Genomic DNA, 17,603 nt, shown 5'->3' on the forward strand with positions numbered 1-17,603 from the left:
TTTAGTTTTGCTTATCGGATATATTTTATTTTGAATTTAAATAGTTGGGCAATTTAGAACACTTGATAATGGCGTTACACAGCACTCTTAAGCTATCGATAAAAGATATTGTTGATAGACCGATATATTCAGTGCTGCGAGCTGTCCCTACTCAACACGGAAACATTTCTCACGTGTAAAGTTGAACAGTTTGTTTTCCTCTTTTTTCCGCTTAATTTAACTTAAAATGAAACGCCTGAGCGAAGAACGTGCCAAGATCTTGTTCGAGCACCTGTCCAAATAGTGAGTACCCAAAACAGACCATCGCAATGTAGCTAACAAGTGCTCTTACAGCATTGGCACAAATGTGAAGCATTTGATCGACCGGCCAGATGGAACATATTGCTTTCGGGAGCACAAGGATCGGGTCTACTACGTCTCGGAGCGGATTCTGAAGCTGAGCGAGTGCTTCGGCTACAAGCAGCTGGTGTGCGTGGGCACCTGCTTCGGCAAGTTCTCCAAGACCAACAAACTGAAGTTCCACATCACGGCGCTCTACTACTTGGCGCCCTACGCCCAGTACAAGGTGTGGGTGAAGCCCTCCTTCGAGCAGCAGTTCCTCTACGGCAACCACATACCTAAAACCGGACTGGGTCGCATCACGGAGAACGCCGGCCAGTACCAGGGCGTGGTGGTCTACTCCATGAACGATCTGCCCTTGGGTTTCGGCGTCCTGGCGCGTTCCACAACGGACTGCAAGACCGCCGATCCCATGACCACCGTATGCTTTCATCAGTCGGACATCGGCGAATACATTCGCGCCGAGGACACGCTCTTTTAGATTCCTAGATGCTAAGTTTTTACATGTTTTGTAGCAATAACCATGTTTAGGTAAATAATAAGTATGCTGAAAAAACGGATAAATCTCTACTGTTTTTGATTTTATATTTTGAATATTAATACTGAATATGTACATAATAAAACTTTCACTACATTTCATAAATAATTAGTTAAAACATAAATTTTAAATAGTGAGTCAGTATTTTGTGGTATATTTTATGCAAGGTATTTTATGAGTTTGAAATAGTATATACCGGCATTTCCAGTCCCAATGGTATTTTGTACTGATACGGTCACACGCATCACTGCAATTTCTGGACGCGATTTCGTGGGAATCTTCGATGGAAATGCGTCTGAATGCGGCTTCCATATGGCTGCTAATACTGTCGTATGGAGCTACTATTGGTAATAATCACGACGAAAATAAAGTGGAGCTTCCAGCGGCGACCGGCTTGTCCTAAACCCGCACGCCCACTTTTTAATATGGGCCAAATAACCTGAGTCATCTAACCCGAACTTTCTTTGTCCACAGCTCAGGGAGAAAGAACCCGCGATAAGATGTACGAGCCCATTGGAGGAGCTAGCTGTTTCCGGCGGCTGAATGGCACCCATCAGACAGGCTGCTCCTGTGAGTCCATTGAGAATATACCTGGAAATCCTCTATAATTCTTTCTCTACAGCAACCTACTCCGGTTCCGTGGGCGTACTCCATCTAATAAACGTCGAGGCCGACCTGGAATTTCTGCTGACAAGCCCACCATCTCCACCTTACGCCCCCATGATACCACCTCACCTGTTCACACGTAACAACCTGATGCGCCTGAAGGAAGCCGGACCAAAGAACATTTCTGTGGTGCTGCTGATCAACCGTACGAACCAGATGAAGCAGTTCTCGCACGAACTCAACTGCCCCAATCAGTACAGCGGCCTGAACAGCAGCAGCGAGACCTGCGACGCCAGCAATCCAGCGAAAAACTGGAATCCCTGGGGCACTGGACTGCTGCACGAGGACTTTCCCTTTCCCATCTATTACATAGCCGATTTGGATCAGGTAACCAAGCTGGAGAAGTGCTTCCAGGACTTCAACAACCATAACTACGAGACGCACGCGCTGCGTAGCTTGTGCGCCGTCGAGGTCAAGTCCTTTATGTCGGCCGCTGTCAACACCGAGGTCTGTATGCGCCGCACCAACTTCATCAATAATCTTGGCGGAAGCAAGTACTGTGATCCGCTCGAGGGACGGAATGTGTACGCTACCTTGTACCCCCGAAAGCCAGCAGTCGAAAACAACGTGGAGGCAGTCCATACGAATGAAAAGTTCATACTAGTATCCTGTCGCCTCGACACCACCACCATGTTCGATGGCGTCGGTGAGTTGAAGTAGTGGAATTTGCTCCACTTCCTTGTTTCATCATGATTTATTTCTACAATTAACAGGTCTTGGAGCTATGGACTCCCTCATGGGATTTGCTGTTTTCACCCATGTGGCGTATCTATTAAAACAACTGCTTCCGCCGCAAAGCAAAGACCTTCATAATGTGCTCTTTGTGACTTTTAATGGCGAATCCTATGACTACATTGGATCTCAGAGACTTGTATACGACATGGAGAAACTTCAATTTCCTACTGAGTCCACAGGCACGCCTCCGATTGCCTTTGACAATATTGAGTTCATGCTGGACATCGGGACACTGGATGACATTTCGAATATTAAGCTGCATGCATTGAATGGAACGACTTTGGCTCAGCAAATTCTAGAGCGACTAAACAACTACGCGAAGTCGCCACGCTATGGCTTTAACCTGAACATTCAGTCCGAGATGAGCGCCCACTTACCACCTACGTCGGCGCAATCCTTTCTGCGACGTGATCCAAACTTCAATGCACTGATTCTAAACGCTCGTCCAACCAACAAGTATTATCATTCCATCTACGATGATGTGGACAACGTGGACTTTACCTATGCGAACACAAGCAAGGATTTCACCCAGCTGACGGAAGTTAATGATTTTAAAAGCTTGAAGCCAGATTCACTGCAAATGAAAGTTCGCAACGTTTCCTCTATTGTGGCTATGGCACTATATCAGACAATAACTGGAAAGGAGTACACTGGCACCAAGGTGGTCAACCCCCTGATGGCAGATGAGTTCCTTTACTGTTTCCTGCAATCGGCGGACTGTCCACTCTTCAAGGCCGCATCTTATCCGGGCAGTCAGCTCACCAATTTGCCCCCGATGCGGTAAGTTAGCTATAAGCATGCCTATGCTTGGATTTATTTATTGCTCGCCTTTTTTCCCTAGCTATATAAGCGTCTTGGGTGGCTCTCAAGAGTCGTCGGGCTATACGTATAGATTGCTGGGCTATCTTCTGTCGCAACTGCAGCCAGACATTCACAGAGATAACTGCACCGACTTGCCGCTACACTATTTCGCCGGCTTCAACAATATCGGAGAGTGTCGTCTCACCACGCAGAACTACAGTCACGCCCTGAGTCCAGCTTTTCTTATTGATGGTTAGCCTTGAAACGCCTTTATTATCTTGTGCAAACAATATTACATTTAAACTTTCATTAGGCTACGATTGGAGTTCCGGCATGTATTCCACTTGGACTGAATCGACCTGGTCACAGTTCAGTGCACGCATCTTCCTGCGCCCGTCCAATGTGCATCAGGTCACAACTCTCAGCGTTGGCATAGTGGTGCTGATCATATCTTTCTGCTTGGTGTATATAATCAGCTCACGATCGGAAGTCCTCTTTGAGGATTTGCCGGCAAGCAATGCCGCGTAAGTCCCTTCAGATGCACCCACTTGTACATCGTTCTTTTTGCTCATCAATTACTGGGAAACTCATGTCATCTTTAGAGCTTAGATTTTTTTGTTTTCTATGTAATATTTATTTGGAATTTATTGTTTCTAGATTATTTGGTTGATGTCACAACTGCCACAGCGACGAAATCATCGCGTTCAGCAGCTCATTCCATAGATTTCTGCATGCGTATACGTTACTTGTAAACCGATCGATTAAATTCTCTGATTTATGCGTGCCCTTTTAGATCGCCGCGGCCGACAGCCTGTTAAATCTTCAAAGAATATCTGAGCACGTGCCGAAGATGATTGGTTGCTGAATTTGATCTAAAACAAAAAACAGACTTAACAAAGACACTAAAATGATATTCTAACTCGTCTTATTTAAAACATTAAGCAAACGTTTATTTATATGTATTTTTGTATTTTAAACAAGTAAATTAGCTTCTAGCGACTACGTTGTATCATATATAGACATTTAACCAATTGCGACAAAATTCTTTCCACTTGTCCGGCCCTTTTTGCATTGTACATAGGATTAACCAACCCAATTGAACCTCTGAGAATGCCAAGGAAGAGATGTCTGTACAAATATTGACAAGAAACTGCTATAACTCATAAATCACTGGAAATATTTATACCTTCTGCATCTATTGCGATACTGAACCTAATGATCTGAAATCATTACTTCATAGAAGACAAATAATTATTATAACGACTTTAAATTATATATGTTTAATAAATTTTGATAAGGTGTAAAGTGATGTCTTGTTATCTAGTTAGGTAATTTTCTAGGCAATCATTCACAGCTCTCAGATTCCAACGATTGATGTAGATTAATCTCAACTCTCTACCAAAGAAGTCCACTTGTACTAGTGTAAAACGTATTTTCAATACTCTTAGACTCGTGGAATTTTTTTTGGGAATGGTAAGAATTTACAAAATCCGAAGTTTTGACTATCTTCTGTGGTTCTACCTTGGTATTATCGTCTTAAGTATTTTTGAATTCTTTAGTTTAGCAATCCCTGAAGCCGAAGATTAACAATGGAATCCGTAATTACCCCTGCGGATGCCTTCAAGTAGCCACCACTCAGCAGCATCACCACCGGAATTCCTAATGCGCGAAATGTACTAAACACCAGCCGATCCCGCTCAATGACGCCCTCCGCGGAAATAGCCAGGTTGCCCAATGGATCGCCCTCGAGCACGTCCGTTCCCGCATTGTAGACGACCATATCTGGACGGAACTCGGCCAGGGACTGCATCAGGCAGCGTTTAAGTTGCCGCAGGTAGAATCCATCCTCCGTGTAGTTGCGCAGCTCCACTGCACACCGGATGCTCTCCTTGGCCACATGATCCCGCGGATAGACAAAGGCATTGTACATGTCCAAAATGTAGACGGCTGCCACGTTGTTGAAGTCCCGCTCGTGTCCATTGCCCTGATGGGCATCCAGGTCCACAATCATTATGCGGCGCACCCGGAATGGTTCCTGCTCGAACAGCCTAACGATGAGCAGCGAGATGTCAGCATACGGACAGAAACCACCGCCTCTGTACGAGCAACAGTGATGGAACCCACCGCCCAGGTTGATGGCCCAACCATAATCCAACGCCAGCTTACCGGCCAAAATGGAACCGGCTGCTTGGAAGCGCATGGGACGCAAATAGGACCGCTGAATGTAGCGATTCGGGACGAAGGCCATCACCGGCACTTCAGCGATGCAGGCCACATTCATGCTCCAGCGCAGTGACTTTAGGTAATCCCTTGTGTGAATACGACGCAGCTGGTCCTTGGTCAGCTCCGTGGGCTCGTAGAAGCTGCCGTCGTCGAGCTGCAGCTGGGCGCACAGGAGCTATGGTCCATCGAATGGTATAATAAAGTTCAGGAGATCAGGGGATGCATACGAACCTTGTGAATGTGCTTGCCCTTGGCCGCATCGAAGGGATGTAGGCGTTCAAGGCCACCAAAGCGCACCGCATAGTTCCTCGAGAACACGATGGGCAGCTTGCCGGCGGAGCGTGCATCCTCCCGCTTGACCCAGACCACCTCCTCGGACTCCTGCTCCTCGTGGTGCACTCGCTCAGTCAGGCGCTTCATTTTGCACTGCAAATTAGGCGTGGATTACATCTGTCCGACACCAGTTGAATTGGCTACGCAGATAGCAAATGCAATTCCGGATCTTTGGGGCTGGGAATGGGAATGGGAACGGGTGGATGCGCCATCAGCTGGCGGCCGGCAAAAAGCTTCCATTCAAGCACTTGGGCTAAGCTTTTGCATAAAACAACAAATGCACTTAAAATAATTTTAATACATTTGGACTTGGACAATACATATGACATGACTACATTTTCACTTGACTAAAACACTTATTTTCCTTTACTTCTATAAACTGGTCGGTCATGGCCATCTTGTAGTTCCCTGTAGGTGTTAAGGACGCGCTGGTCACGAGAATCCCTCAGTTGCCAAAAGTGCTTCCACTGTTGATTTATATCTTTACAAGTAACTACTTCTGTTTGGACTACTCACCAGCTCTTTGGGGACATCGAGAGGAGTTGGGAAAACAAACCAGATGACTGCCTCGGCGCAGGGAGGAGTGGTAAGCGAACCTAAAAACATATATTTAAGTATGGATATCCATAAACCAGAGACATCTCACCTTGGTAGGTGAAGTATTTTTGGCTATCTATGCTTACAAACAGATCTTGCAGAGCCATACTGTCCTCCAGAGGACACGAATCATCCAACTTAGCTATGCTGGATACCTGTTTACAGATCATATTCATAGCTGGCGTCTCGATGTTCGGATCCTTCGATGGAAATAAGGTGGCGATGGTATAGGTATGGTATAGGTAAAGGGTAAAAGCACTTCCTACCTCAAGATTCCTTATGAGCAGGGCCAAAACCGCAAAGCCATTCGGCTGCATACCGGCCTCCTTGTTGCTTTTGTAACTGGCATTCTTGTGAACGATGTGCACCTCCCCATCGTAATAGTTGCCATCCAAGCAGTGCTCCGATCCCTTGCTCAGTGCGGAGCCCCAGTGAAAGTGCAACTGGTCGGCCTCGAAGACATGTTGGCCTTCAGTACTGATGCAAATGGATGGCCGACTGCCGTCGACGGTCTTGGGTATCCGCATGAGAACAGTTAGCCCATTGTTGATCACGGACAAAGGATCACTCAGGCTCTTATGGTAATTCAGAAACTTCAGTTTGGGTACATCACATGTAATCGACTATGGATAAGCTAAGTTTATCCATACATTAGGTTATCAGGATCAGATAGAATGGCTTACATTGCATGACCACAGTGCAATCGGCGATTGTCTTTCACCGCACCTGACTTTCCAATCCCTTCCCTGTTTATCATAATTGAATCCAAAATGACTTCTTGTCCCCGAGTTAATTGGGGCAAAACTTCTTCCCACAAGAAACATGTAAAAGAATTACTAGACTACGGACTAAATAAAACGAAATTTGTTGACATGTAGTTTTCAGGTGCTGAGATGTAGAGTAAGGATGCCAAACGTTCTTCAAGGACATATGTACAGCTTCTTCGTTTCCAGCTCCTTGGCCTTCCGATCTATGATATTCTGCTCCACCATGCGATGGCAGCCCTCGTAGATGTACTTGGTGAAGAAAAAGAGTATCTCGAATATGGCCACCATGGAGAAGCCGACGAAAATGGACATGATGTTACCTATGGTACCTGTGAATTGGAAATATTCGATACAACTGGCCAAAGGAAGAGTGTAGATCCAAACCCACTGAACACTTCGAACCAGGTGTTATTCAGCAGTCGGATATAGTATTGGGCATGGGGCTCTCCGAAGTAAACCCTGAGAACGGAGATGTCTGTGCTGAACTCTGTCTGGTTGTTATCGTCCAGCTTAAGGGTGGCCAGGTAGTTATCGATGGGCAGGGCACTCATTGAAACCCCGTACTGGACATCCCTGCAGGAGGGCAGACACTGTGGGCAGTAAAGAGCCTCCTCGATTTCCCGCTCCAAGCCATTAATAATGTGCCTTTCCGTCAGGATATTTCGCCACTTAACTGAAAGCGAAACGATTGAAATGGAAGAACTTTGCTTATAGGCTTACTGATAGGCTTACACATGTACTGATTGAGACATGAAACGTGTCCCAGGGTGCAGAAGACAACGCCATCGAGGTTCTCAACCAGTTGAAGGGGCATCTGGAAGGGCAGGCACCGGCACAGGGCGATGATACTCCGGATCCGGCACCTGCTTATGCAATTCGGGAAGGTGTAGCTATAGCTGTACGTCTTCATAAGCTCCTCGTGGACTGGATTCTGGGCCTCGTACTCGAAATAACAGCGGCGCTATAGGATTGATATTATAGGTGTTCTTGAATCTAAAACCAAATATAGAACAACATACACTGAACGGCGAAAAGGATTTTAGGCTATCATCGGTGTCCACCACTCGCGCGTAGACCGCAATGTAGCTATCCTCTCCTTGGCCAGGAAACATCTCGAGCACATTGGAGGAAGATACCGAGGCATAGTTCTCAGCATTGTGAATCAGGACAATGTATCCATTGGTGTTCAGAATAGGGGCAAAGTAGTCCACGTGACTGTCATTTAGGACTACTTTTAGACCCAGTTCCGAGCTGGCCAGGCGATTCTTGAAGTGGCGTTTCTTCAGCCTGGACAAGATTTGGTTATAAATTATTAAAGAAGAAACCTACCACTTACTTGTTCTCCATGTTAAAGGTGCAGCAGGGTCCATACATGGTGAGGCTATCCTGAAAGGCATCCTTGCTGAAGCAGGGCACTTCCACATTGGCTACGGTGCACTTCAGCACGAATTCTTGACATCGCGGGGTCAGCTTTGGAATATATAACCAGGATTATATATATTCTCGATCCGTGCTATTCTTACCATTTTCATTATACGGCGAGTGTCGAAGAAGGTCTCATTGTTCCAGGTGCCGAAGACGTCGAGGAAGGTCTGGAAGGTAATGAAGTCATCGGTGTCCACCACTACGCCAACGTGTGTATAGAACTCGCGAAAGAAACTAAGGCGCTCTAGGAAGTATTCCACGGGGCGAATAACAGGACTGTTTAGCCTCCTAACAATTAATATTGGAAATAATTTAAGTACACTAATATTTATTTCAATAATTTTCGCCTCACAATTCTTCAGCATATCTAATGACCGCCTGGCGAGAGATGCGATTGTTGGGGCAGATGGAAACAGCCGGGAATGGGACATTCTCCACTGGAAAAAGAGGATCCTTCAGATTGGTCACAAAGGATTGGGCCACAAACTGCTCCCAGGTTAGCGAGAGCACCACAATCAGGGAGACGGTGGTAGCCATGTGTACCAGCAACCAAATCAATCTATTAAAATATGACAATGGTGACTTAAGTTGCGTGTGAGTAATAATTGGGAAGAACTTTCGTACCTTTGTCCCAAGGTCAAGTCCGGTGACAAAAGCTTATTGTAACCCTGGAGGGATATGTTTCTAACCAGATCCGCCATATCCAAGCAGAAGGCTGAGCCCAAGGACTCCTTGCGTTGACCTTTTGAATTATTATCCGCGGCTGCCTTGGGATTCTTAATCCACCAAATGGCATTGGATGTTGATGCCAGCTTGACCATATTTCTGTGATATATTAGTTGCTCCAATCCTTTCCGAGCTACTGTTTGTTTAACTCTGACTGGTAACTATGAGTTTGTATAGCTTACAAGTGTTCATTGATGAATAAACTTATCACGAAATAGGCGTGACTAGCTAATGGGTTTCCTTCATTAACGCAGTTAATTATGATTAGTTTAGGAGGAACTTTAGAACTAAAACAGAAGGGTTGTACTTTATGACATTTTTAATTGCCATAGTATTCCATTGGAATAGTCTTTGACACGCTGTTTATGTTACTAATCTTAAGCTTAATCCTATTAAATATTTTCCTGTACAAGATGTAGCAGTTCATTGTCTAGCTAAAGCTGAGTCGAGTCTTTGATGTATGTTAATAGGAAGTTAACCATGCTAGTCCAGTCCTATCCCATTGGCCAGAAGGGCTGGCCAGGATAAATGCGGGATCCGGGAAAGGCGTACTGATTGGGATTGACCACGCGGGCGATGTCCGTGTAGCTGCGACCGTCGCGCTGCGGCGTTTGATAGTATCCACGGGCCGGGGAGCCGGACACGACGACCAGGAGAAGGAGCAGGGCGACCATAAGGCAACGGATGGCTCCTTGGACGGACATGGCTTGCAAGGATTGGTGTGTGAGTGCTCCGCTTCCAGTACTGAACTGCACTGATGCCGGTTGCCAGCCTATTTATATGGATATCGTCGGCTGATCGGTTCTTGGCGTTCTCAGACGCTTGGCTTATCAATCAGGTTTTCGCAAACGACTGAAGCACCAAGAGAATTGCGTTGCCGCTCACGTAGATCTCGTCTCTTTGTGCAAAATGGCTTTTTATGATCACTTTGTTTTCTCAATATTTACTGACACGGTGCCCAGCGCCAAGTCATTCACACCGCAGCCCGTTATTTCATCCGATCGTATGGCGGTGAGTTAGCATATATGCACATCCAACACCTGATCTTGACTCTAATTGCGCTGTGAATGATCTGGCCATATGTAGGCGACTCGACCCGACACAGCCTCTCAGCATAAGTGCTCGTACGTATTTATATTGTAATTAGCGACTCTGTCGGGGATTGAAGTAATGACGTAGGTGCGCCATCTGAGGCGACGTATTAGCACATTCTTGCATAAACAATTGCCATGTTCGGCGCGATTAGTTGCCACTGAGTTGGGCACCGAAGTCTTCCTTCCTGTACTGCGATCTGGTTTCTGGTTTCACTTCCTCAATGCCGGTCGTCGGTGCTCCGGGGGGAAGTCCTAGCTGACCAGCTGCATCTCGGCGTGAATCACTTGTTTACTCGTGCGCAAGTACCTCGATGGGATCGTTAAAAGACTATATATACCACAGTTGTGAGCCATGATAAGTCCAGTCGGATGATGACTTGGGTCGTTAACGGATCGAAGAATTTCTGGCAACTATTTCTGTTGAGGTTTTAGCAGGTCATTAAATGATTTTGGCATTAAGCTTCTTCCGGCAATACTTACGACTTTACAAAGGTTGATGTAATAAGAAAACTATTAAAATAATTGAGTGATTCATTGGACAATTTCCCAGCTATGCGAAACTCATTTATTAGGGGATATTTAGTCAATGATTCGTTCGATCAACTACAATTATTAGTCGCTTATTAAAATATTTGTAAGCCATGAGAGTATAGAATATTCTGTCGTGCATAACAGATATGGTTAGGAATTCCCCCAAAGAAATCCCTTGCTGTGAGATCCCAGTCAGGGACCTTACCCACTACCCCACTGTCCCAATCCCCACATGCGTCCTCCCTCCGCTGAAACGATGTCGCGCCTCCATTTCATTGCAATTACCCTCACGTTCCAGCGATCCACTGGACGCGACTACTCCGTAAATGCGGGACAGTGATCATAAATCAGTTGATCGTAGATTAATATACACGTACGCACATGTAGCGGGCTTAAAGTGCTTAAAATAATTAACAGCTTGTGGTTAGATGTAACTTTCGCTGATTTTATTTTAATGGCTAATACTGCTGACAACAAAGCGAGTTCAGATGGTCGAATGGTTAACCCCAAAGGGCGGAATATGGAGTACGGGGCAGGAAGCGACTGCCTCCAGGGCCGATGTATGGAGCCGGATTTATAACTCTTCGAATGTCCGAGTAAGTGCGTCCTTTTCGGTTTCCAGAAGGCTTGCGTCCTCCTTTGGAGTACGAAGAGTGGCCTGAGTAAGCTGGGTAAGAATAGGAATTATATGCCGGATAGGATGGATAGTTGTAACCATATCCTCCAGCATAGCTTCCATAGCCGTAGTTTGCCTGGCCGTAGTTTCCATAGCCGCCATAGTCTTGCACTCCACTATATCCAGTATATCCTTTTCCCGTCTTCCAGGACTTGAAGAACAGAGCGCCACTCGAATCCAGGCAGCAGGCAATCAGCAATGTTAGGATGGTCAACAGGGAATCGCGGGATCTCATCTTGCTTCGATTTCGAATCACTTCCAGTTCTGACAGTCCATCTACGCCGTTCCCTCTATTTATACCCTTGTGGATTGGAGTTGGACACATTGTGATGGTGACACATTGTGGTCTAGCTCATTTCAATGCTTTTTTTACGACTTCTTATTCCCATAAACACAGTCGGGATCTCTGGAAGATTAGCGTGGCCAACGGGCAAGCGACTCAATGCATTATGCTGGATTTATTATAGCACGCGGATTGGCACGATCAGCATGCGGAGCACGCGTCATCCGCTGGAAGACTGAGCTATCGCAGATGGTAGATGGTCAGTATACAACGGACATCCCATCCCCCAACCATTATATAAACATCCATATAAATACACACTGCTGAGATCGTATGAGTGTACTTCAAATAAGAATTTTAATTAATCTCAAGCTGAAATATAACACTAACATAGATCTGGAATGACTAGACGATTCATTTCATTCACTTTTAGGTACTACTAGTAACTCACTCCCCTTTCCCCTCTATTATGGACCTTTCATCACTTAAAGAAGCTTTCATCGCCAGTATCTCTTATTCTTTTATACTTCAATCTGTATACTACATACTACATATGTATCTCAACTTTTGTTTCGAGAGTTCAAGCTTCAGGTGTTTGTTTACTTTTCGTCTGATTATTATTATGATGATCTCTCTGAGACCTATTTTGGAGAGCGGTTCAGATCTCTCTGACTGCGGACACTGGTCTTCATCATGCTCTCGCTGATCGCCGGACAGGTTTCCAATGTTTAATCAAGCATCAACGATTATCGCATAGGCGGAGCGTTAAAGTTCCCCCTCAGTTAGAGTCCGCCTTTCGCGGTGATCACTGCTCGAACACTCGATCATGACGCGATCTTCGCCAACTTGGTGTGCTGGCCAGGCCTGGCTCGTCTGGCTTTTGGCATGCATCTGGATACGCACGTGTCTCGCGCAGTTTGCAGTCTCCACGTCCTCCGCCGGAGGAGCTGTTGCCTCCGCCGGTGGCGTCACTGTGGTGGCCCAGCTGCCCGGTTTCGGAGTAATCAATGGACTGATCAACGCCATGCACAACAATAACCGCTTCAACCAGCAGCCGCAGTTCGAGAGACTACAGCAGGGAAGGCCGGGAATGGGTCAGAATCGAAGAGGAATGCACAGACCAGGATTTGCACCACCCAACCGCCAGCAGCCGACGCCTCCTGGATGGCCACCCGGCTGGCAGTGGGGAGCCGGTGGAAATCAGAATCAACCCGGATTTGGCTGGGATCAACCAGGATTTGCACCAGACTGGAATGGAGGTGGAGGGCAAGGACCAGGGTGGAATGGTGGGGGAGGACCAGGTCCAGGATGGAACGGAGGCGGTGGAAGAGGACCTCCACCAAGACCAGGCTTTAATGGAGGCGGACCACCGCCGCCTAGACCAGGATGGAACGGCGGCGGACCACCACCACCGATGCCAGGCTGGAATGGAGGAGGACCACCGCCACCAAGGCCAGGATGGAATGGCGGAGGACCACCGCCACCAAGGCCAGGCTGGAATGGAGGGATGGATCAGGAATGGGACAACTATCCACGCCTCCCCGATCAGCCGGATCCCAATGATCCCAACACAAATTGGAATCCAGATAATGAGTCTAGCACCACTCCACAAACGCCATTACCAGGACCCATCTTTCCAACGACAACACCTAAGCCAGCGGCCACCTTTCCCACGATCCAGCCACGTCCAACCGCTCAGCCAACGAAGAATACGCTAATTATAGGCACAAATCGACCGCCGCTGGTGCCACCCCATAATCCGGATCCACCCAAGCCCACTTTTCCCACTTGGATCGTGCCAGAGCCATTGTCAAAACCATTAGACGAATCCTCCGAAAATCGTGCCATTATTTTCCCCAGCTCCAGCAAATATATCCATGTGCCCAACCCGGAGGTTCCCTCGGTGCCCATTGATGTGAGACGAAGATGAATCTTCTAAGAGGGAGTTCCCCGATCCACACTTGTTGTATATATATTCGTAGACCATTGTTCAATTGCTCCACCCGAGATCGTCTTTGTCATAAGTTCAAAACAGGTTCTAAAAGCTCGTTGTTGGAAATTAACGAAATTTTAATAAATTACACATAAACAAATGAGACGGCAGATGATTGGATGGGACTGGTGGATCTGGCGAATGAACGCTAGTAACCCCGCTGCTTGTAGCCAAGTCCAACTCCATAGAGATCCGGATCCTTCTGCTGATAGTAGGCACTGGCAGGATGAGACGGCTGAGAGTAGTATCCAGGTGAAGGACGCACTGGCCGAGGTGGTGGATAGTAGTCATCTCCTAACGGAACCGGACGTGGTGGGTAGTAGCCATAGCCAGCTGGATGCGGCTGCTGGTAGCCACCGTAGCCGTAGCCTCCACCATAGTGATAGTCGTAGCCATGCTCGTAGCCCTCCTGGATGAGTGGACCTGGTCCAGGATGTGGCTGAGGCTCAACTGGCCTTGCTGGCGGATAATGATTTGTGCCCCCGAACAGAAGCTCCGCAATCTTACCGAAAGTGGGTCTACCGTGAACAGAGCTGGCGAGGATTAGCACTAGAATCGCAGTAAACAACTGCATCTTGGGATATGTAGAGCAATTTTGATGATAGTCCCAATGTCCATCCGGCTTTTATAGACAGCAGCAGCACATGGCGATAAGAAAGATGAATGGAATCGAGTGGAAGAACCTTGGGTAATGGAACAAATGCTATATGTACATATGTACTTATAATACTAATCTATTGACTGGTAAACAAGGTTGACTGTGAAAGCTTTCGTTCTCTATATAAAGGGAAGATCATAACTCATAATCATCATCTATGCAAAGATGGGGTTTGAATTGCTTGGGAAATCCCTAAACCAAAAATGCCTCTTTACTTATCTATTACTTGGCTTTGGGCCACAAATTTATACATATCACTGAAAGAAATTTATATATTTTTATATTGGTATTTCTTTAAAAAATTCATTTATTTTTTACAATTTATGGCTATGCCTTAACCTTGTATCTTGGCATATGTAAATTGTTGTGTTATATTTTCAACTTTTGCTTTCAGTGTAGACTCTCTCATTCAATTCACTAGAAAGAACACTCAATGAGACTTAAACTGCCTATCTGGGCATTGAGCCCCTGATGATAACCCCAAAAATAGACACTCAGCTAAGCTCTCGTATCATCGGATCTCACCATGAAATACACGCGCCGGGAGCTTCTGGGCTTTAGTATACCCAAAGACGCCATGTTCAGCAGGAGGGTCGTCGCATTCGCCGCTCTGGCCCTCATCCTGATCGCCAGCGGTCAGGCCTCGCAGTTCAGCAGGGACGAAAGTCAGGAGGATCAGAAGACGGAGTTTAACCTGGCCTCCACTCTGACGGGAGGCATCACGAGCAGTCGTCATCGCCAGCGGGCCAATCTCAATTCGCAACTTTATCCGAGCCTTGGTCAGCTGGGATCGGGTTATGCGGGCGCCACTGGATCCATCGACGATGCCCATGGCCATGAGCAGGGTGGCTCTGGCGTACGAGTGGCCAGTACGAACTCCGTAGTTTTTCCTGGCAACCAGTCACCCAATCCGGCACTCACAATTACAGGAGGTCAACAGTTTCCCGCTTATCCGCCTCCGGGCTTTCCTGGACAACAGGCTCCAGTTCCGTACCCAGCTGCAGGAGGAGCCTCATCTTCCGGTGGTTACCAAAGTGCAGGTAGGCCCTTCTAATAGGTGGTTAATTTATCTTAGTGAAATCAGGAAACTAATATCAGGTCTTAACTCCCAAAAAAGTTATACAAAATTGGAAAGATTGGTGAATAGCAAATAAAAATTTTAAAATATACATATATGAAATTATGATATTAATAAAATTTCCTCTCTTTAGGTGCTGTTGCTTCTCCTGGCTATCCTGTTGCGGGAGCAGTTCCTGCTCAGTATCCGGTTGGAGTTCCTCCCCAGCAGCCAGTGGGTACAGGAGCACCTGGTTACTTCCCGGGAACTGGTGCCTATCCCGGCTATCCCTACCCCGGAGTATATTTGCAGCAGTACCCAGCATACCCTCAGCCAGCCCAGTTCCCCGCCTATGGAGTGGTACCCGGAGCTGTGGCTCAACCAGGAGTTCCTGGAGTAGCTGGCGTGCCTGGAGTTCAAGGAGTAGCTGGAGTTCCGGGAGCACCTGGAGTGGCAGGAGTGCCAGGAGCAGCTGGACAGGCTCCTGTCACCAGCGGCAAGAACTATCATCGCTATCCGGCTCACAATCCCGCTGATCCGAGCCATTGGGACCATCATTTCTCGATGAACACCGAGTACAAGGAGGATGGCGTCCACAAGGGACCATTTGGAGTGCTGAACAACCACAATGCTTTTGGCTATGGCAGTGGCTATGGGGGCGGCTACAACGGCGCCTTCAACTCGCCGGCCTATTGAAGCTGGCCGAGATCATGGGTAGACCTCGGCGGTGGTGGTAGTGGTAATGGTGTTGGTGGGGCGTGAAGTAATCCGAGTCGTAGTCATAAGTTGGCTGCTGCCTCCTTGGCCAGAGGCAGCTGTCTTTGCCTATCATCCTGTGTGTCCCTACGAAATAAACTTGATTTTTGCACACCCAACCAAGATAATTAGCAATGCTGGCCAGTTACCAGTTGCACCTTGAACCGGAAAAAATAAAGCACATGCACTCGGCACTCTGCTCCCATACAGACAGCTAACCCAAGACATACACATCCCATCCTTATTCTTTTCCTTATTCTTATGCCAATGCCGCTTCTTTTATCCGGCGAGGACACAATCGAAGGCGACAGGAGCTACCTGGCTGGCAGGCAGCCGAAAAAAGGTAACGCACAAAGGCAGGACTCTGGGCGAGCCAAAGGTGGTGGTAGGAAATCAGCGTCAGAGGGAGACGCTGGTACTGGTATTGGTACTCCTGCTGCCCTTCGTTCGGCCCAACTGCAGCGACATAAATCGGCTGGGTTTCGCTGTGCAGCGGAAAAGAGAGGGCCGAAGGAAAGGAAAGGAATGGAATGGAACCCATCCAAGGGACGACGTCTTGATGTCTTGCGGCGCATGCACAGCCTGCCGCGCAAATCCTTAACAAATTTTTGGCGCTAAAATGACGGACGAGCGCGCCAAAAGCAAGGAACCGCAGGAAACTCGAGAGAATCATGCCCAGGGTATACAGACTGCGAGTATACAGACAGGCACTCACACTCATGGATTATGAATGATTTGGGCGGACGGTATCGGTGGGTTTTACCTGTAGCAAATCGAACCGATTCCAGCCAGGGTTTGATGTCCTTAGGTCATCAGCCATCAGCTGTTCCATGATGAGCGCGGAGAAAGGAGCACAGATTCAGCTGAGACGATTCGAAACAAAGGAATTGGAATGGGTGGGGTAATGGGTATACTCACGGCAAAGAAGTCTAGGTGTGCAAAACGTTTTCCCCTAACCTTTGACATCTAGGAGTTTATGCTCTGTTTTCTAACAATTAAAGATTGAAGTGCAACAAATAGATACATTCCAGATTCTAGGAAATGGAAAATAATTCCCTAAATTACTTAATCCCCTGGGAACTAGGATCATTTCAAACACTTTAAAGCGTGCTGGATAATGCAGCTAATTTAAAATTCTCAATTAAAGTAAATATTAACACTAATGATACTACAATATAGTAAAATACATGTTATATCTGAGTTAATGCTGAGTTTTTAAACGAGTTTTCTGGGAATCAAAGTACTGTAGAATGTAGAATGATACTGTAGAAATTGTACAAATACAAATTTATTACACTTACCTTATTAAAAGTAAGAATTTTTTCGCTTCGGCTACCGTTTTCCGGATGTAAATATGAAAAAGATTGAATTATTTTTTGAACGGACGTAAAAATGTTTATTGGTA

The 17,603-nt window shown here is 46.7% G+C and overlaps 10 protein-coding genes across 19 annotated transcripts; 4 read left to right on the forward strand and 6 right to left on the reverse strand.

Annotated features, from left to right (window-relative positions):
* Positions 1–114: 114 nt before the first annotated feature.
* LOC6729480 (60S ribosome subunit biogenesis protein NIP7 homolog) lies at positions 115–903 on the forward strand. The gene is made up of 2 exons (XM_002104754.4): positions 115–282; positions 334–903. Exons 1-2 carry the CDS (start codon positions 227–229, stop codon positions 818–820), a joined length of 543 nt encoding a protein of 180 aa, XP_002104790.1. The 5' UTR covers positions 115–226; the 3' UTR covers positions 821–903.
* A 148-nt stretch (positions 904–1,051) lies between these two features.
* On the forward strand, positions 1,052–4,093 carry LOC6729481 (nicastrin). 3 transcript variants are annotated; one of them, XR_001599951.3, is made up of 8 exons: positions 1,052–1,224; positions 1,352–1,447; positions 1,500–2,189; positions 2,257–3,058; positions 3,120–3,331; positions 3,393–3,603; positions 3,737–3,814; positions 3,873–4,093. XR_001599951.3 is itself a non-coding variant. In XM_002104755.4 (7 exons), exons 1-7 carry the CDS (start codon positions 1,161–1,163, stop codon positions 3,747–3,749), a joined length of 2,088 nt encoding a protein of 695 aa, XP_002104791.2. In that variant the 5' UTR covers positions 1,052–1,160; the 3' UTR covers positions 3,750–4,093. The 3 variants fall into 3 exon arrangements, 2 of the variants coding, with proteins under 2 accessions (XP_002104791.2, XP_016036152.1); XM_002104755.4 differs by having other exon boundaries at positions 3,737–4,093; XM_016177476.3 differs by lacking the exon at positions 3,737–3,814.
* Positions 4,005–5,764, reverse strand: LOC6729482 (histone deacetylase 11). Its single transcript, XM_002104756.4, has 2 exons — positions 5,534–5,764; positions 4,005–5,477 (listed from the first exon to the last, which is right to left on the reverse strand). The coding sequence occupies exons 1-2, from the start codon at positions 5,720–5,722 to the stop codon at positions 4,635–4,637; spliced, it is 1,032 nt and encodes a 343-aa protein (XP_002104792.1). The 5' UTR covers positions 5,723–5,764; the 3' UTR covers positions 4,005–4,634.
* Positions 5,765–5,913: 149 nt separating this feature from the next.
* LOC6729483 (carbonic anhydrase 2) lies at positions 5,914–7,056 on the reverse strand. 6 transcript variants are annotated; one of them, XM_044923287.1, is made up of 5 exons: positions 6,916–7,056; positions 6,499–6,855; positions 6,319–6,432; positions 6,152–6,231; positions 5,914–6,079 (listed from the first exon to the last, which is right to left on the reverse strand). In XM_044923287.1, exons 1-5 carry the CDS (start codon positions 7,054–7,056, stop codon positions 5,992–5,994), a joined length of 780 nt encoding a protein of 259 aa, XP_044779222.1. In that variant the 3' UTR covers positions 5,914–5,991. The 6 variants fall into 6 exon arrangements, with proteins under 6 accessions (XP_044779222.1, XP_016036155.1, XP_016036153.1 ...); XM_016174762.3 differs by having other exon boundaries at positions 5,914–6,102; XM_016174760.3 differs by having other exon boundaries at positions 6,282–6,432.
* On the reverse strand, positions 7,008–9,357 carry LOC6729484 (sodium channel protein Nach). Its single transcript, XM_016174759.3, has 8 exons — positions 9,049–9,357; positions 8,777–8,983; positions 8,523–8,712; positions 8,336–8,469; positions 8,019–8,286; positions 7,732–7,960; positions 7,388–7,672; positions 7,008–7,328 (listed from the first exon to the last, which is right to left on the reverse strand). The coding sequence occupies exons 1-8, from the start codon at positions 9,243–9,245 to the stop codon at positions 7,153–7,155; spliced, it is 1,686 nt and encodes a 561-aa protein (XP_016036156.1). The 5' UTR covers positions 9,246–9,357; the 3' UTR covers positions 7,008–7,152.
* A 94-nt stretch (positions 9,358–9,451) lies between these two features.
* Positions 9,452–9,918, reverse strand: LOC27206432. The gene has a single exon (XM_016174758.3). The coding sequence runs from the start codon at positions 9,852–9,854 to the stop codon at positions 9,645–9,647; it is 210 nt and encodes a 69-aa protein (XP_016036157.1). The 5' UTR covers positions 9,855–9,918; the 3' UTR covers positions 9,452–9,644.
* Positions 9,919–11,199: 1,281 nt separating this feature from the next.
* On the reverse strand, positions 11,200–12,053 carry LOC27206431 (heterogeneous nuclear ribonucleoproteins A2/B1). 2 transcript variants are annotated; one of them, XM_039295142.2, is made up of 2 exons: positions 11,490–12,053; positions 11,200–11,450 (listed from the first exon to the last, which is right to left on the reverse strand). In XM_039295142.2, the coding sequence occupies exons 1-2, from the start codon at positions 11,774–11,776 to the stop codon at positions 11,276–11,278; spliced, it is 462 nt and encodes a 153-aa protein (XP_039151076.1). In that variant the 5' UTR covers positions 11,777–12,053; the 3' UTR covers positions 11,200–11,275. The 2 variants fall into 2 exon arrangements, with proteins under 2 accessions (XP_039151076.1, XP_016036158.1); XM_016174757.3 differs by having other exon boundaries at positions 11,200–12,043.
* Positions 12,054–12,490: 437 nt separating this feature from the next.
* LOC27209090 (basic salivary proline-rich protein 3) lies at positions 12,491–13,830 on the forward strand. The gene has a single exon (XM_039295139.2). It carries the CDS (start codon positions 12,561–12,563, stop codon positions 13,662–13,664), a length of 1,104 nt encoding a protein of 367 aa, XP_039151073.1. The 5' UTR covers positions 12,491–12,560; the 3' UTR covers positions 13,665–13,830.
* Positions 13,784–14,358, reverse strand: LOC27208118 (protein lifeguard 1). The gene has a single exon (XM_039295143.2). It carries the CDS (start codon positions 14,299–14,301, stop codon positions 13,876–13,878), a length of 426 nt encoding a protein of 141 aa, XP_039151077.1. The 5' UTR covers positions 14,302–14,358; the 3' UTR covers positions 13,784–13,875.
* Positions 14,359–14,841: 483 nt separating this feature from the next.
* Positions 14,842–16,317, forward strand: LOC6729487 (collagen alpha-2(I) chain). Of its 2 annotated transcripts, XM_039295140.2 has the most exons (3): positions 14,842–15,254; positions 15,315–15,425; positions 15,597–16,317. In XM_039295140.2, the coding sequence occupies exons 1-3, from the start codon at positions 14,912–14,914 to the stop codon at positions 16,136–16,138; spliced, it is 996 nt and encodes a 331-aa protein (XP_039151074.1). In that variant the 5' UTR covers positions 14,842–14,911; the 3' UTR covers positions 16,139–16,317. The 2 variants fall into 2 exon arrangements, with proteins under 2 accessions (XP_039151074.1, XP_002104797.3); XM_002104761.4 differs by having other exon boundaries at positions 14,854–15,425.
* The last annotated feature ends 1,286 nt before the right edge of the window (positions 16,318–17,603 follow it).

This window comes from Drosophila simulans, chromosome 3R (assembly GCF_016746395.2).
Source record: "Drosophila simulans strain w501 chromosome 3R, Prin_Dsim_3.1, whole genome shotgun sequence".
NCBI lineage: Eukaryota > Metazoa > Arthropoda > Insecta > Diptera > Drosophilidae > Drosophila > Drosophila simulans.